Source organism: Hyla sarda, chromosome 2 (assembly GCF_029499605.1).
Source record: "Hyla sarda isolate aHylSar1 chromosome 2, aHylSar1.hap1, whole genome shotgun sequence".
Taxonomy (NCBI): Eukaryota; Metazoa; Chordata; class Amphibia; order Anura; family Hylidae; genus Hyla; species Hyla sarda.
This window is the reverse complement of record NC_079190.1, coordinates 26,185,947-26,201,072: the sequence shown is the minus strand read 5'-3', so window position 1 is coordinate 26,201,072 and position 15,126 is coordinate 26,185,947. Positions and strand designations below refer to the sequence as shown.

The following is a 15,126-nucleotide window of genomic DNA, read 5'->3' as shown; positions in this document are numbered from 1 at the left end:
TGATAAGTACTGGAAGGAATAAGATTTTTAAATAGAAGTAAATTACAAATCTGTTTAAATCAACTGGTGCCAGAAATTTAACCCCTTAAGGATCGGGGGTTTTTCCGTTTTTGCATTTTCGTTTTTTGCTCCTTGCCTTTAAAAAAATCATAACTCTTTAAATTTTGCACCTAAAAATCCATATGATTGCTTATTTTTGCGCCATCAATTCTACTTTGTAATGAAGTCAGTCATTTTGCCCAAAACTCTACGGTGAAACGGAAAAAAAAATCATTGTGTGACAAAATTGAAAAAAAAACAAAAACGCTGTTTTGTAACTTTTGGGGGCTTCCGTCTCTACGTAGTACATTTTTCGGTAAAAATGACACCTTATCTTTATTCTGTAGGTCCATACGGTTAAAATGATACCCTACTTATATAGGTTTGATTTTGTCGTACTTCTGGAAAAAATCTTAACTACATGCAGGAAAATTAATACGTTTAAAAATGTCATCTTCTGACCCCTATAACTTTTTTATTTTTCCATGTATGGGGCGGTGTGTGAGGGCTAATTTTTTGCACCGTGATCTGAAGTTTTTAACGGTACCATTTTTGCATTGACTGGACTTGTTGATTGCTTTTTATTCATTTTTAAATTATATAAAAAGTGGAATTTTTTTGCGCGCACGCCATTGACCGAGCGGTTTAATTAATGATATATTTTTATAATTCGGACATTTCCGCACACGGTGATACCACATGTTTATTTTTATTTACACTTTTTTTTTATGGGAAAAGGGGGGTGATTCAAACTTTTAATAGGGGAGGGGTTAAACGATATTCATTCACTTTTTTTTGGGAGTGTTATAGCTCCCATAGGGACCTATAACACTGCACACACTGATCTGTTATACTGATCATTGTTATCCCATAGGGATCTATAACACTGCACACACTGATCTTTATCATTGATCACTGGTTTCTCATAAGAAACCAGTGATCGATGATTCTGCCGCTTGACTGCTCATGCCTGGATCTCAGGCACTGAGCAGTCATTCGGCGATCGGACAGCGAGGAGTAATAGTAATGATGAGGAGAGGTTTGGCTGGGGGTTATGGGGGTGATGGAGACACAGAGGATAAGAGGGGTGTATATGTATATATGATGTGTATGCATGTGTGGCAGTATTGTATTCAGTGGATACAGTGTGGAGCAGCATTATATTCAGTGGGTACAGTGTGGGGCAGTATTATATTCAGTGTACAGTGTGTGGCAGTATTATATTCAGTGGGTACAGTGTGGGGCAGGATTATATTCAGTGTACAGTGTGGGGCAGGATTATATTCAGGGTACAGTGTGGGGCAGTATTACATTCGGGGTACATTGTGGGGCAGGATTATATTTAGGGTACACTTTCTGGCAAGGTTATAATGATTACTGTCTTCATGCAGAGGATGAGGATCTGCTGACAGTGAGGAGCCAATGATGTCTGGATGTCAGACTCTGCAGAGAAGACGGAGCTGGAGGAAGACCTGGTCTCTGGACCAGATGAAGAAGAAAAGATAACAGAAGATATCACTCAAGTCAGAAGACGTCACTCAGGTCACTGATATCATTGTTAGAGATGACCGAATCGAAGTTGACGAACCAGAATTCGTTACGAATTTCATGAAAAATTCGAGTCGCAACAAATACGAATATCGCCGCAATTCTATCGCACGAATCGCTTCATTAAACTCCATTTTACAGTGTTCCAGCCTATTGGAGACCTAAGATGGCGGATCCACATGTGAGTACATGAGGCAGGGGATTATGGGAGGGCGGGAAACAGCGCCGGGAATGAAGGTAGGTGGGCTGACCCTGAACCACATGTGAGATGCAGCCCATCAGTGTTCACTGCCCCCTGTGATGTGACATTCCCTATATAATCGGCGGCCATCTTGCCTCTCTTCATTTCATCTATGCACTCAGATGGAGAGGACGGGATTGAGTGTGTGTGAATAGCTCATACCACAGCGTTACACTGCAACTGCTAGTCACATCAGCATTAGGGAAAGGCAGGAGTGCAGAGTGCTGTGCTGTTACACTGAGAAGGATCATTGATTGCTAAACCTCCTATTCACGTTATTGAGCATTGCAGCAGAGAGGGGCAGATAACTGTCATCTGCCTCATACAGATCAACAAGCTGCCGGAACTTTCTGAAGCATCTTATCTCCTCATTTTTCAGCCCAATTGAGTTTAATTTTTATTTGCTCCACAAATCTTCTGCTGCTCAGAATTGTGTGACAGAGTTCAATTTAGGGTTTAATCCCTGGATTTTTTTTGGTGGTGCTGCACTGTTGGGTCCTGCTGCTGTTAAGAAATAAGTCATATTAGTGTGGACTTTAGTGCCTTTTTACCATTTTTCACCTGTTACTCTGTCTCTGTGCTAAGTTCAGTGTTATACACCTGCAGGTGTATTAAAGAAAAAAAAAAACTGTTTTTCCTGCGTACAAATACGCTTTTTCAGTGACCTTATCATTGCAAAGGGCCTGCATACAAGCAAATAGCGTACCATATACTACCTTTTTTTCTGTCCCTGTGCTAAATTAAGTGTTATACCACATGTTCTACACCTGCCGGTGTATTAAAGAAAAAAAAAATAGTTTTTTCTGCGTATAAATACGCTTAACAGTGCGCTCATCATTGCAAAGGGCATACATACAACAAAGGAGTGTACTATTTAGTAACTTATTCTGTCTAGCGCCTATATACTTTGAAAGGACAGCCGTAAGTAATCGCCTGCTGCTGTTCTATACCCTCATAAACGCACTACGTATGTCAGGCAGGGAAGTGCCAGGACGTGCACAGAGAAGGGGCAGAGGCCTACATACGTCAGGCAGAGTTGGCAGCAGACTTGGGGCGAGTGGCAGAAGGAGTCGCAGCAATAGGCTTGAGCTCCTGGTAAAACCCAGCGGTCGTGTCGTCGACCCATCTCTCCTCGTCAATTGGTTTGCACACTCATCCCCATCACCACAAGCGACATCTGACAAGCCCAGTCAAGAGTTGGTGGGTTCCTCAGACACAACCCTCAGTTGGCATGGCCCGAGAGCAGTCCCCGTAATCCCATTGCCTTTGTCCTATGCTGTTCCCTCTCCCAAAGTAGTATCTCATGCTTTGGGTTCAGCTCCACTATTTAGTGAGGACGATGTAATAGAGGACAGTCAGCATCTAATGGGCAGCCAAGAATGTGAGGAAATATGCGTCGCTTGCTCCGCAAGGCGGGCAAGTATTGATGCGGAGAGTGATGTGGGAGACAGTGTTTCAATTGCTCAGGGTCCTGAGGCAGACCCTGTTGTGGAACACGAGGAGGACATCAGTGACGTGCACACATCTTTTGATGATTATGAAGCCGAATCGCAATTGGGAGCCGGGTGCAGAAGCCGGGGCGGCGACATCATCATCAGAAGAGATTTGCTCTTTGTCTATGAGGCAGCAAGGCGGTAGCACAGTTGGCAATCAGCGTGGTGGTGGCAGTAGTTGAAATTCAGGAGCCAAACGTGCCAGGGGGAGACCACCTGCTTCGCGGCAAGCTACCATTCAGGGAGGTAGTGGAACAGGGGTTCCTGGAGACGGCGCCAATAGCAGTGAAATAGTGCGGACTGCGGGTGGGAAAATCAGCTACTATGCGGTGTGGTTGTTCTTCATAAAGAATCCGGAGGACCTTAGCGTAGTCACATGCAAAATCTGTGGGCAGAAAGTGAAGCGTGGCCAGGGTCCCAATCTCGGCACCACGGCCCTGCGTCAACACATGATTCGCCACCATAAAGCGGCCTGGGATAACCGTGGCTCCGATGTAGTGGTCCAGCCTGCCGCATCACCCAGTGGCCATCCACTCCCTCCGTCATCCGGCCAAGGCTCCACCACCTCAGCCGAAGGGAGCATTGTGTCAAACCCTCATTCTTGCGCTCTTGCTTCTTCCGCTCGTAGTCAGCCATTCCGCCAACAATCCATCGGCGAAGCCATGTCCAAGAGACAACAGTATGCGTCCACTCATCCAATCGCGCAGAAGTTGAATGTGCTCCTGTCCAAGTTGCTGGTGTTGCAGTCCCTCCCTTTCCAACTGGTGGACTCTGCAGCTTTCAGGGAATTGATGGCTTGTGCCGAGCCGAGGTGGAGAGTCCCAAGCCGTCATTTCTTTGCGAAGAAGGCAGTACCAGCCCTGCATAAGTTGGTACAAGAGAAGGTGGGCCAGTCCTTGAGCCTGTCTATGTGTTCAAAAGTGCACGGCAGTGCCGACGTGTGGAGCTGTATCTACGGGCACGGACAATACATGTCTTTTACGGCCCACTGGGTAAATGTTGTTCCTGCACAGCCAAAACAGCAACTTGGACAGGTCACACCGCTTCTTCCTTCATGCTCTCGCTCCCAGGCAGTTGGTCCTTTTACAGTTTTCGCCTCCTCCTCCTCCCCCGTGTCCTCGGCCTCCACTGCACATCCAAATCTCGGTGGCCCTTCATCGTACCACGTGTGTAGGGCACAGCGGTGTCAAGCCATCCTTCATATGGTTTGCCTTGGCGAACGGAGTCACACAGGGGAGGAACTGCTGAAGTTCATTAGGGAAGAAATCTGAGTATGGCTTACTCCACGAAATCTGGAAATGGGAACCATGGTGACCGACAATGGGAAGAACATTGTGGCCGCGCTGCGACAAGGAAGTGTGAAACATGCGCCCTGCATGGCACACGTGTTGAATCTGGTTGTCAAGAAGTTCATCAAGTCTTCACCCCATTTGCAAGACGTCCTGACAATGGCAAGGAACCAGTGCATGCACTTCAGCCACTTTGCTTGAGCTGCAGCGTCAGAACGGTTTCCCACAACATAGTCTCATTTGTGACGTTGCCACATGTTGGAATTCCCCCCTGCATATGTTGGACAGACTATGCGAACAAAGAAAAGCCATCACAGATTTTTTGATGATACAAGCAGATAGGAGTACTCCCCTGTGTAACTTCAATGTGAACGAGTGGCAGCTCATATGTGACACCTGCCGTTTGCTGAGGCCCTTTGAGGAAGCCACATTTTTTGTTAGTCGCTCGAATTACGCCATGAACGACGTAATTCCACTCCTACATTTACTCCAAAAAAGGATTGAAAACATGGCTGTTCACGGCAATGGAGATGTTGCGCCTACATCAGAAGGCTACATGAGTCCTGTGGGGGATGAACTGGAGGATGATGAGGGGCAGAGTGGAGCACAGTTTACGGTGGATGAGATGGCCGGTGTTTCTGGTCATTGGACAGGAGAGGAGGAGGAGGAGCAGGAGCAGCCAGGGGAGCTGGAGGGTTATTACGAGGGAGGCGAGACAGAGGACCCAGACACACCGTGGCAGTATGCAGTGGAGATGGAGGCAGGTAGTCCCAGCGAGTCACAAATGGCACGATGCATGCAGAGTTGCTTGCGTAGTGACCCCCGAATTGTCAAAATTTGTCAGCGCAATGACTTCTGGATCTCCACCTTATTAGACCCTAGCTACCGGCCCAGAATGGGGGCCCTTTTTTTTTTTTTTTTTTTTTATTTTTTTTTTTTTATTTTACACACCCACTGAGAGGGAGGACAAACTGACCTACTTCAGGGAGCTTCTACGTAGTCGGTTGGCCGATGCCCATCGGCCACATGGTCCATCCACTCGCAGGTCTGACTCGGGGGGGGGGGGACCTCTGCGCTCACCTTCCACTGCCCCGGCTGCTGGGGAGGGGTGGCAGGAGCAGTACCTGTTCTATCAGTAGCAGCCTGAGTCTACAGTCGCTGATGAGTAGCTTCCTTCAGCCGCATAGTGAAGCTACTCAGCAGCAGGTGGACATGGAGCAGGACCTGAACCAGCAGGTGGTGGCTTACCTAGACATGACCCTGCCAACAACCGTTGAAGATCCGCTGGACTTCTGGGCAGCCAAACTCGATTTATGGCCGTAACTAGCGGAGTTTGCCTTGGAAAAGCTGTCCTGCCCGGCCAGTAGTGTGCCATCAGAGCGGGTGTTTAGTGCGGCCAGGGCCATAGTCACCCCAAGGTGAACTCGTCTGTCCACTAAAAATGTGGAGAGACTGACGTTTGTCAAGATGAATCAGGGATGGATCAGCCAGGATTTCCAGCCACCAATGACAGATGGGTCTGAGTAGATTGACCATGCTCCTACAACAAAATTTTCTCTATTGTGGTTGGTTATGAAACCCTCTGGGGCAGACCTGGGCATTGTACGGCCCGCTTGCCACATACGGCCCTTTGATTGGCTCTGACCGGCCCGCGCTGATTGGGGGACAACTATGTTGCCTAATCTAGGGGACATCTATGCTGCCTAATCTGGGGGACAACTATGCTGGCTACTGTGGGGGACATCTATGCTCCTAATCTGGGGGACATCTATGCTGCCTAATCTGGGGGACAACTATGCTCCTAATATGGGGAAAACTGATGCTTCTGGCCTTGGGTCTATAATTTTTTGAAGTTTAGCAGTAGCTAAATACATGCTTAATGCAAATGTCAACATTGATCTTTAAATGTAAGGGGTTATGAAACCCTCTTGGGTACTGCGAATGACTGCTCCAGACTCATTCTGTGTCTTTCACAAACTACTTGCCTCCCTGGTGCCTCAGGCCTTGGGCCTATAATTTTTTGAAGTTTAGCAGTAGCTAAATACATGCTTAATGCAAATTTCAACAATAATCGTTAAATTCTCAGCGCTCTGCCAGGGCCTTCTCCTACCCCGCCTGGGCCGAACTGAGGACATCACTAACTAATCCAATCGCTTATAGCGACGGGCGGTGTGTACAAAGGGCAGGGACTTAATCAGCGCCAGCTTATGACCCTCACTTACTGGTAATTCCTTGTTTTAAGGTTAAATAATTGCAATCCCAGATCCCTATCACGAACTGGTTTCAGCATGCAACACGCACCTGTCCTTGAAAGATAGAGACACACTAATCCGTTCAGTGGAGCGCTAGTGCGGCCCAGGACATCTGAGGCCATAACACACCTGTTATTGCTCGATATCGCAATTAATCGGGCAAGGTAAGGGGTTATTAAAGCCTCTTGGGTACTGCTGAGGCCTACTCCTGACTGCTCCTGGTGCAATGTATGGGGTAATTAAACACTGTTGGGTAGTGTTATTGTTAAATTTACTGATAATTTTATCAGTAATAAAATTGAAATTTGCAGAATGCTAACCGTTACACAACGGAACGCTTGTTGCGTGTGATTTTTTTAATGAAAAAAAATATATATGGAGAGGGATTAACTCTGCTTAATCATTTTTGGCAATTAGAATCCTTTTGTGATCTGATCTTTTGGAGACAGATGCGCTTACACACATGTAATAATTTTTTTTAACCAAATTTCAAACATTGTGTGGTTTATTATTTTTGAGAAGAATGTCTTTTGGTGGTCCACCATTCTGCATTATAGAGTCTTCTGAACTGCTGTATATGCGCTTGTTTTAAAAAAAAAAACAGGTATTTTGTCAGACAATTTCAATAAAATTTGGCGTTTTTTTGGGGGTGGATTGTGAAGCCCGGGTGTGTACTCGTGCATCAGCCAACTCCAGGCTGTGTCTTTCAGGCAATATATGGGTTCCTGATGCCGCAGAGGTGGGGCCTGGGTCTGGGAATTTAAAATTTTTGGATTGCGGGTGCTACCAAAAAAGATGGACACACTGTAATCCGTTCAGTGGAGCGCGCCTGCGGCCCCGGACATCTGAGGGCATAACACACCTATTATTGCTTGATCTCAGGAGAAGGGGGGTTCATCATCGGGAGAAGATAGTTGCAGGTTGCCCTTGAGTCAGCAAGGCGGTAGCACGGTTGGCAGTCAGCGTGGTGTGGCAGTAGTGGAAATTCTGGAGCCAAATGTACCCGGGGGAGACCACCTGCTTCGCGGCAGCTTACCTTTCCGGGAGTTAGTGGGTTACCAGCATCGGTCGATGAAAGATAGAGACACGCTGATCCGTTCAGTGGAGCGCGCCTGCGGCCCTGGAAATCTGAGGGCATAACACACCTTGTATTGCTTGATCTCGCAATTGATCGTGCAAAGGTAGGGGGTTATTAAAGCCTCTTGGGTACTGCTGAGGCCTACTCCTGACTGCTCCTGGTGTAATGTATGGGGTAATTAAACACTTTTGGGTAGTGTTTTTTTAAATTTACTGATAATTTTATCGGTAATAAAATTGAATTTTCCAGAATGCTAATCGTTACACAACGGAACGCTTGTTGCGTGTGATTTTTTTAATGAAAAAAATAAATAAATACGGACAGGGATTAACTCTGCTTCATCATTTTGGGCGAAAAAAGTACTTTGGCGATCTGATCTTTTGGAGACAGATGCGCTTACACACATATTGAATTAGTTTTTGTAAAAAAATTTCAAACATTGTGTGGTTTATTATTTTTGAGAAGACTGTCTTTGTGTGGTCCACCGTCCTGCATTATAGAGTCTTGTGAACTTTTGGATATGCGCTTGTTCTTACACAAAGGTATTTCTTTAAAAAAATTCTAAAATTGTGTTGTTTTTTGGGAGGGGATTGTGAAGCCCGGGTGTGTACTGGTGCATCAGCCAACTCCAGGCTGTGTCCATCAGGCAATATATGGGTTCCTGATGCCGCAGAGGTGTGGCCTGGGTCTGAAAATTTCTAATTTTTGGATAACGGGTGCTACCTATGAGAAATCTTTGTCAAACATTTCATATATTGTGTTGTTTTTGGTTTTTTTTTTTTTTTTTTGGGGGGGGGGGGGGGGGGATGTAAAGCCCTGGTGTGTAGTGTAGTAGTGCATCAGCCAACTCCACGCTGAGCCATTCAGCCACTATATGGTGTCCTCATGCTGCCAACACCTCCAGGCTGTGTCATTCAGCCACCATATGGTGTCCTCATGCTGCCAACACCTCCATGCTATGTCATTCAGTCACTATATGGTCTCCTGACACTGATGCCACCACCAGGCTCCGTCATTGTGCTGCTGTGCGGCAGTGATTCTGAGAGCGATGCCGGTAATCTGCATGCTATTCTGAATAACAGTATTATTTCACTACCCCAGCACACTCCATATGCGTTTTAGGACACAGCAAAGTGTTCTATACTCCTATAGAGGCTGTATGTAGACTAGAAATAGCCTTTTTTAATATCAATTAGCCGCAAACAAATTCGGATCGAAGCGAACGTTTCGGGAAAATTCGGCGAAATGGCCGAATCGAATTTTTGAAAAGTTCGCTCATCTCTAATCATTGTGTGTTCTCCTGACTGACCCATCAGAGCTGTAGTCACTTGTAAGTTCTGCAGTGATGATGGGTAAAACTGTGTCTCTCCAGCTGTTACAAAACTGCAACTCCCATTGCCAGAGGCTCTCCAGACATGATGGGAGTTTAAGCTATCCAACAGCTGGAGAACCACTTCAACCGAGGTGATCGGTGGGGGTCTCAGCAGTCAGACCCCCACCAAAAAAAAAAAAAAAAAATGGCCCTGGGGGTGGGGTCTGGAACACTGCTGCACCTAATGTGGGGGGGGGGGGACGGGACACTGCCTGCCTAATGTGGGGGGGACACTGCTGCACCTAATGTGCGTCATATCGACGTTCGCTCACGTTGCACTCCCAGAATTCAAGGGCCGGCGTTACTATGTCCTGACGCCGGCCCTAGAGCGTGACGTGCGTGAACATCAAAGGTGGGGGGGGGGGGCCCTCCATGTCCATTTTGCTTGGGGCCCCCAAATTCCTTCAAACGGCCCTGTGTGGGGGACTATACTGCACCTAATGTGGGGGAACTACAGCCAACCTAATGTGGGGGAACAGTCGGGGGGGGGGGCCCCATCATAATGAAGTGCTCCGTCTTCCAGGCAGCCTTAATCTGGCCCTGGCGCAGCATACTCACAGACGTCGCAGCTCCCCCTGCTCCCTGAGCTAGGCCGAGAGCAGCCATGATGTCTGTTCGTACGCTGCACATGCGTGCTGTGTTTCTGCTCGTAGCGGCGGACTGCTGCTATGAGCAGACAAAGCAGATGCATGGGCACAGCAGGAGGATCACTCTAGGGGGCGGCAAGTAGCGCATCCAGTGTCAAATACGCTGTGGCTGCACTACGTGTGACCCTTGCCTCAGGGTATATTCACACCTACTGCATCTGCTGCAGATTTTAACAATTTATTTTCAATGAAAATCTTCAGTGTCAAATCGGCACCTATTGCGGTATGTGTGAATGTACCCTAATCCTGGAGTCACGCATGCACAGAAGTGGATTCAGCAGAAGGAGTAGGGCTGCCATCAGAAATTTTGGGACCCCTTACACAGCTTGTAGTCTGATCTGTGGCACGCGCTATATTTTATCTTAGTATCGGGCTGAGAAACATAAAATAATATCGCCACTCCGTCCTGTTCTGCTTTGCCTTCCTCCCCTCGCTGTATTTTCGGCGATCTCTGGACAGCTGAGGGGAGGAGCAGATGTAGAATTGCATAGGACGCAGTTCTGCACCTCACACCTTGCCCAAGTGTGCCATTTAAAGGAGTACTGCAGCCAAAATTAACTTATCCCTTATTCACAGGTTTGGGCATAAGTAGCTGATTGTAGGGTTCCGGCCCTCATTGAGGAGCATGTGCAGTAGACGGCAAGCGCTCCATTGATTTCTATGGGAGCGCCAAAGAGACCCGATTCCAGCACTCAGGCATTATCGGCACTTCCATAGAAATCAATGAAGCGCATGCAGTGTAGCGGTAGATGACACGTGCTCCTCAGTGAGCACGTAGAGGTCCCATTCTAGAGATCGTGGGGGGTCCCAGCTGTGGGACACCCATCAGTTACTTATCCCCCACCATCGCTTGGAAATGCATGGTCTCCATAGATTGCAAAGGCATTTCCGAGTGGATTCCGCCAAAAGAATGTTCCGTCACAAATGTTGTTATGCGCACAGTGCAGCAGAATCCCATTGAAAACAATGGGATTCTGCAACAGAATTTCCAAGTGGAATTCCTTAGAGGAATTCTGGTCAGAAGTTCTATAGGGTAAACCTAGCCTAAGGCTGTTATAGCTAGACACATATAGCCAATATATATATATATATATATATATATATATATATATATATATATATATATATATATATATATATATATATATATATATATATATATATATATATATATATATATATGTATATATACATACATACAATATAGGTGCGATGACCCTACAGGATTTAAGCCTACTCCAGAAAGATGTGTGTGTGTGTGTCATAGTCCCTTAGAAATACATATGGCAGATATAAATAAATACATACATAAAAAAAATTCCCAGGGGCTCAAAGGAACTGATTTTTTGGAGAGAAAAAAATAAATAAAAAAAAAACCTCTAGTTCCCATGCAATTCCAATTTCACAGCCAAATACTGTAGATGTATGTATAGTATGTCACACTTAGGGTGGCATCACATACGCCTTCTCTGATGCTTTTTTTTTTATTAATTTTTTTGCCAAATTCAGGAGTGGATTGAAAAAGACCAGGGGTGTGTGTGTGTGTGTATATTATAATATAAAATAAATTATATAATATAAATAAAATGATATTTTTTGATATTATATTATATAATATTTTATATTATAAAATATAATATAAAATAAATATAAATTATAATATAATAATATCATTATAATATAATTATAATAAAATATATATATATATTTTATTTATTATATTTTATTTATTATATTTATTTTATATTTATTTTATATTATAATATAAAATTATATAAATATTATAATATAATATAAAATAAATCATATATTTTATTTAATATTATTTTAATTATATTATATAATTTATTTTATATTATAATATAAACTAAATAAATAGAATATAAAATATAATACAATCTAAATATAATATATATATATATATATATATATATATATATATATATATATATATATATATTAATTTTTTTCTCCTCGCTCTAGGAAACACGTACTTCTTGCTGGAAAACTGCACTTGTGGTTCAGGCCTTTTGCTACTGGAAAACAGATTAATAAGTAGCTTAATAAAACCTGTCAAAGATTGGTATCACACCTGGGTCAGATGTAGCAGAGCCAAGTCTGTCAATGTAGGAAAGCTGAGTTTGTCTTTTTGGACAACAGGCAGTTTGCATGGGATGTTTTTTTGGGCCTTTGTTTAAAACACCTTAGCTCAGTGTTTCCCAACCAGGATGCCTCCAGCTGTTGCTAAACTACAACTCCCAGCATGCCCGGACAGCCAAAGGCTGTCCTGGCATGCTGGAAGTTGTAGTTTTGCAACAGCTGGAGGCACCCTGGTTGGGAAACAATGTCTTAGGTTGTATTCATTGCTATGTCAATAGCTGCATGGTTTTGCTAGCAAATTGGCATGTGGCTTACCTGCCAGGACGAGAAGAAAGAAGCGGGGTTCAGGAGGACATTGCTGGTTGGGTGGGTTCCCCCCAAAAACTCGTCAGTACAGATATCACACTGCTGGGAGTCTCTCCAATCCCAGAAAGGAATGGTGAAGTTCTCATCCCCCGTGACCTTCTGAATTTCGTACTCCCAGCGCAGCAAGAAGTACCTGTGCCAGGGCGCAAAGGCCGGCGCCTCGTGGGCAAAGTCAATGTCCGCCCACACTTGGCCGCCTTCTATGAAGGCGTCTCTGGAGGAATAATAGTGCAGCCACACGAACAGGTCGTAGACGTTGATGTCGGCAAAAAGCGGGTTGGATCCGTTGTTCATCTGCTCGTAGGTCCCGGTGGCTATGACATAGTCCGAGCTGATGGTGCGTTTGGCCAGATTGAGGTAGGCGATGAACTTGTCCTTCTCTGCTGTGGTCATGCGGAAAATTTCTTTCCTGATCAGTCTTCTTCTCACCGTACAGTTGGTGCCGGTGAAACCAAATTTGCAGTCGCCGCAATTGAAACCCATGAAGTTGCCCTGGCACTGGCAGGTCCGGTTGTAGAAGACTGTAGGCCAGTTTTCCCTATCGTCGATCCCACTAAAGGGAAAGTTAGGACCCAAAGGCGAGGTAGATAGGACTACGTCTTGGCACGTTCCTCTCCCAGAAGCCTCACCGCAAGGAGAACCGTCTCCGGCCCAAACCGGGCAGCACTCTTTGCTCAGGAGGACCTCGGCGGAGCTACATGCCCTAGGAAATTGTCCATTGGTGGAGGGCAATGCTAAGAGGAGGGCGGCAGCTGCAAATAGTACAACACTACTTCTCATCCTGGAGCCCCTGAAGATCACCACTTCCTCAGCCCTGTACACCACACCCGGCTGGGAAGTTCTGCTCTGTTCTCCTCACTTATTAATGGGCCAGATCACATGGTGAGGCTTATATCATGTTTTTTTTTTACTCTTACTCCCAGAGAAGAACCTTCCTAATCCCGCCCCTCATTAGCACCAACTCATGAGACCTCATACACTCCGGAATGTCACTACTAAATATTTCTCTTTTCAAACATTCCAAAATGTATCAGTTTTATTCTTTTGCTTTTTTATTATTATTATTAAAGTTTTTAATTTAGCAAAATGACTTTTTTTTGTTTTCTTTTTTTTTTTTTTTTTATTATTAAAGTTTTTCATTTTGCAAAATTACTTTTTATTTCTTTTTTTATTATTATTATTATTATTATTAAAGTTTTTAATTTAGCAAAATGACTATTTTTTTTTTTTTATTATTATTAAAGTTTTACATTTTGCAAAATGACTTTTTTTTGGATTTCTTTTTGTTTAGTTTTTTTGTTTTTTATTATTATTAAAGTTTTTAATTTAGCAAAATGACTTTTTTTCCCCTTTTTTTTATTATTACATTTTTTTTCATTTTGCAAAATGACTTTTTTTTTTGTTTTCTTTTAGTTTTTTTGTTTTCGTTTGTTTTTTTTCTCCCAGTTCTTAATTGGATGTTTGTTTTTCTTATTAAATGATCAAATAAACAAAACAAATAACAAATCCTCCCCGGCAAATTAGATCAGCGCTCCATGAGAAGCGGAACTAATGAAGCGAACAGAGCGAGGAGGGCGGCGTGTCATCCCAGAGCTGGACTCCATTCATAAAGTCAGGGTGGGAGACAGAAGACATAAAATGGATTAAAAATAAATAAATAAATAAATAAAAAAAAATCATGTTTATTTATTTTTTATTTATTCATTTATTACAATGATCATGTTTCTCAGCACCGACACCTTTCATATACAGATGTAGCAGAGCTGTGTTTGCACTGTTAGCTCAAGCCACTTTTAGGGTTTGTTCACACGGAAAAAAATATTCTGCACGGACATAAGGCTGCCACAGAGTCCTGTCGTTTGCAATGAGATTCTTGCGGCACTGTTCACATGGGGGAATTTCACGGTGGAAATTCCGATTCCTACGTCCGCAGAAAGAACATAAATGTCCATTCTTTCTGCGGATTTCTCTTGCACAAGCATTGCCGTCTACGAGACGGCGCATTTCCAAGGTCCTAGCGCCTGCCGAAACTTTCAAATGATCCTCACTAGAGATGAGCGAACATACAGTAAATTCGATTTGTCACGAACTTCTCGGCTCGGCAGTTGATGACTTTTCCTGCATAAATTAGTTCAGCTTTCCGGTGCTCCAGTGGGATGGAAAAGGTGGATACAGTCCTAGGAGACTCTTTCCTAGGAATGTATCCACCTTTTCCAGACCACCGGAGCACCTGAAGGCTGAACTAATTTACGCAGGAAAAGTCATCAACTGCCGAGCCGAGAAGTCTGTGACAAATCGAATTTACTGCAAGTTCGCTCATCTCTAATCCTCACATTTTCCTGATGTGTGAACACACCCTTAGGTCAGTGTTTCCCAACCAGGGTGCTTCCAGCTGTTGCAAAACTTCAACTCCCAGTATGCACAGACAGTCTTTGGCTGTCCAGGCATGCTGGGAATTGTAGTTTTACAAGCTGGAGGCACCCTGGTTGGGAAACACTGCCTTAGGCTATGTTCACATGGCAGAATGTCCACACAGAAAATTTCCATGCAAACATTCCACAGACATGCCGACAGAGCATGCCAGTGCTAGGACCACTCAGAAATGTGCTGTCTCATCGATGGCAATGCATTTCTGAGCGGAATCTGCAAAAACATTGAACAGATTTAGTGTTTTTTGCGGATGCCGAAATCATGAATTATG

General features: G+C 44.4%; 1 protein-coding gene across 1 annotated transcript in view; it reads right to left on the bottom strand.

Annotated features, from left to right (window-relative positions):
* Nucleotides 1-13,227, bottom strand: part of TYR (tyrosinase) — a 52,161-nt gene extending 38,934 nt beyond the window's left edge. The window contains exon 1 of the mRNA XM_056561406.1: nt 12,375-13,227. Coding sequence (XP_056417381.1) covers nt 12,375-13,205 — 831 coding nt within the window. The 5' untranslated portion in view covers nt 13,206-13,227. The remainder of the gene's footprint in view (nt 1-12,374) is intronic.
* Between the last annotated feature and the right edge of the window lie 1,899 nt (nt 13,228-15,126).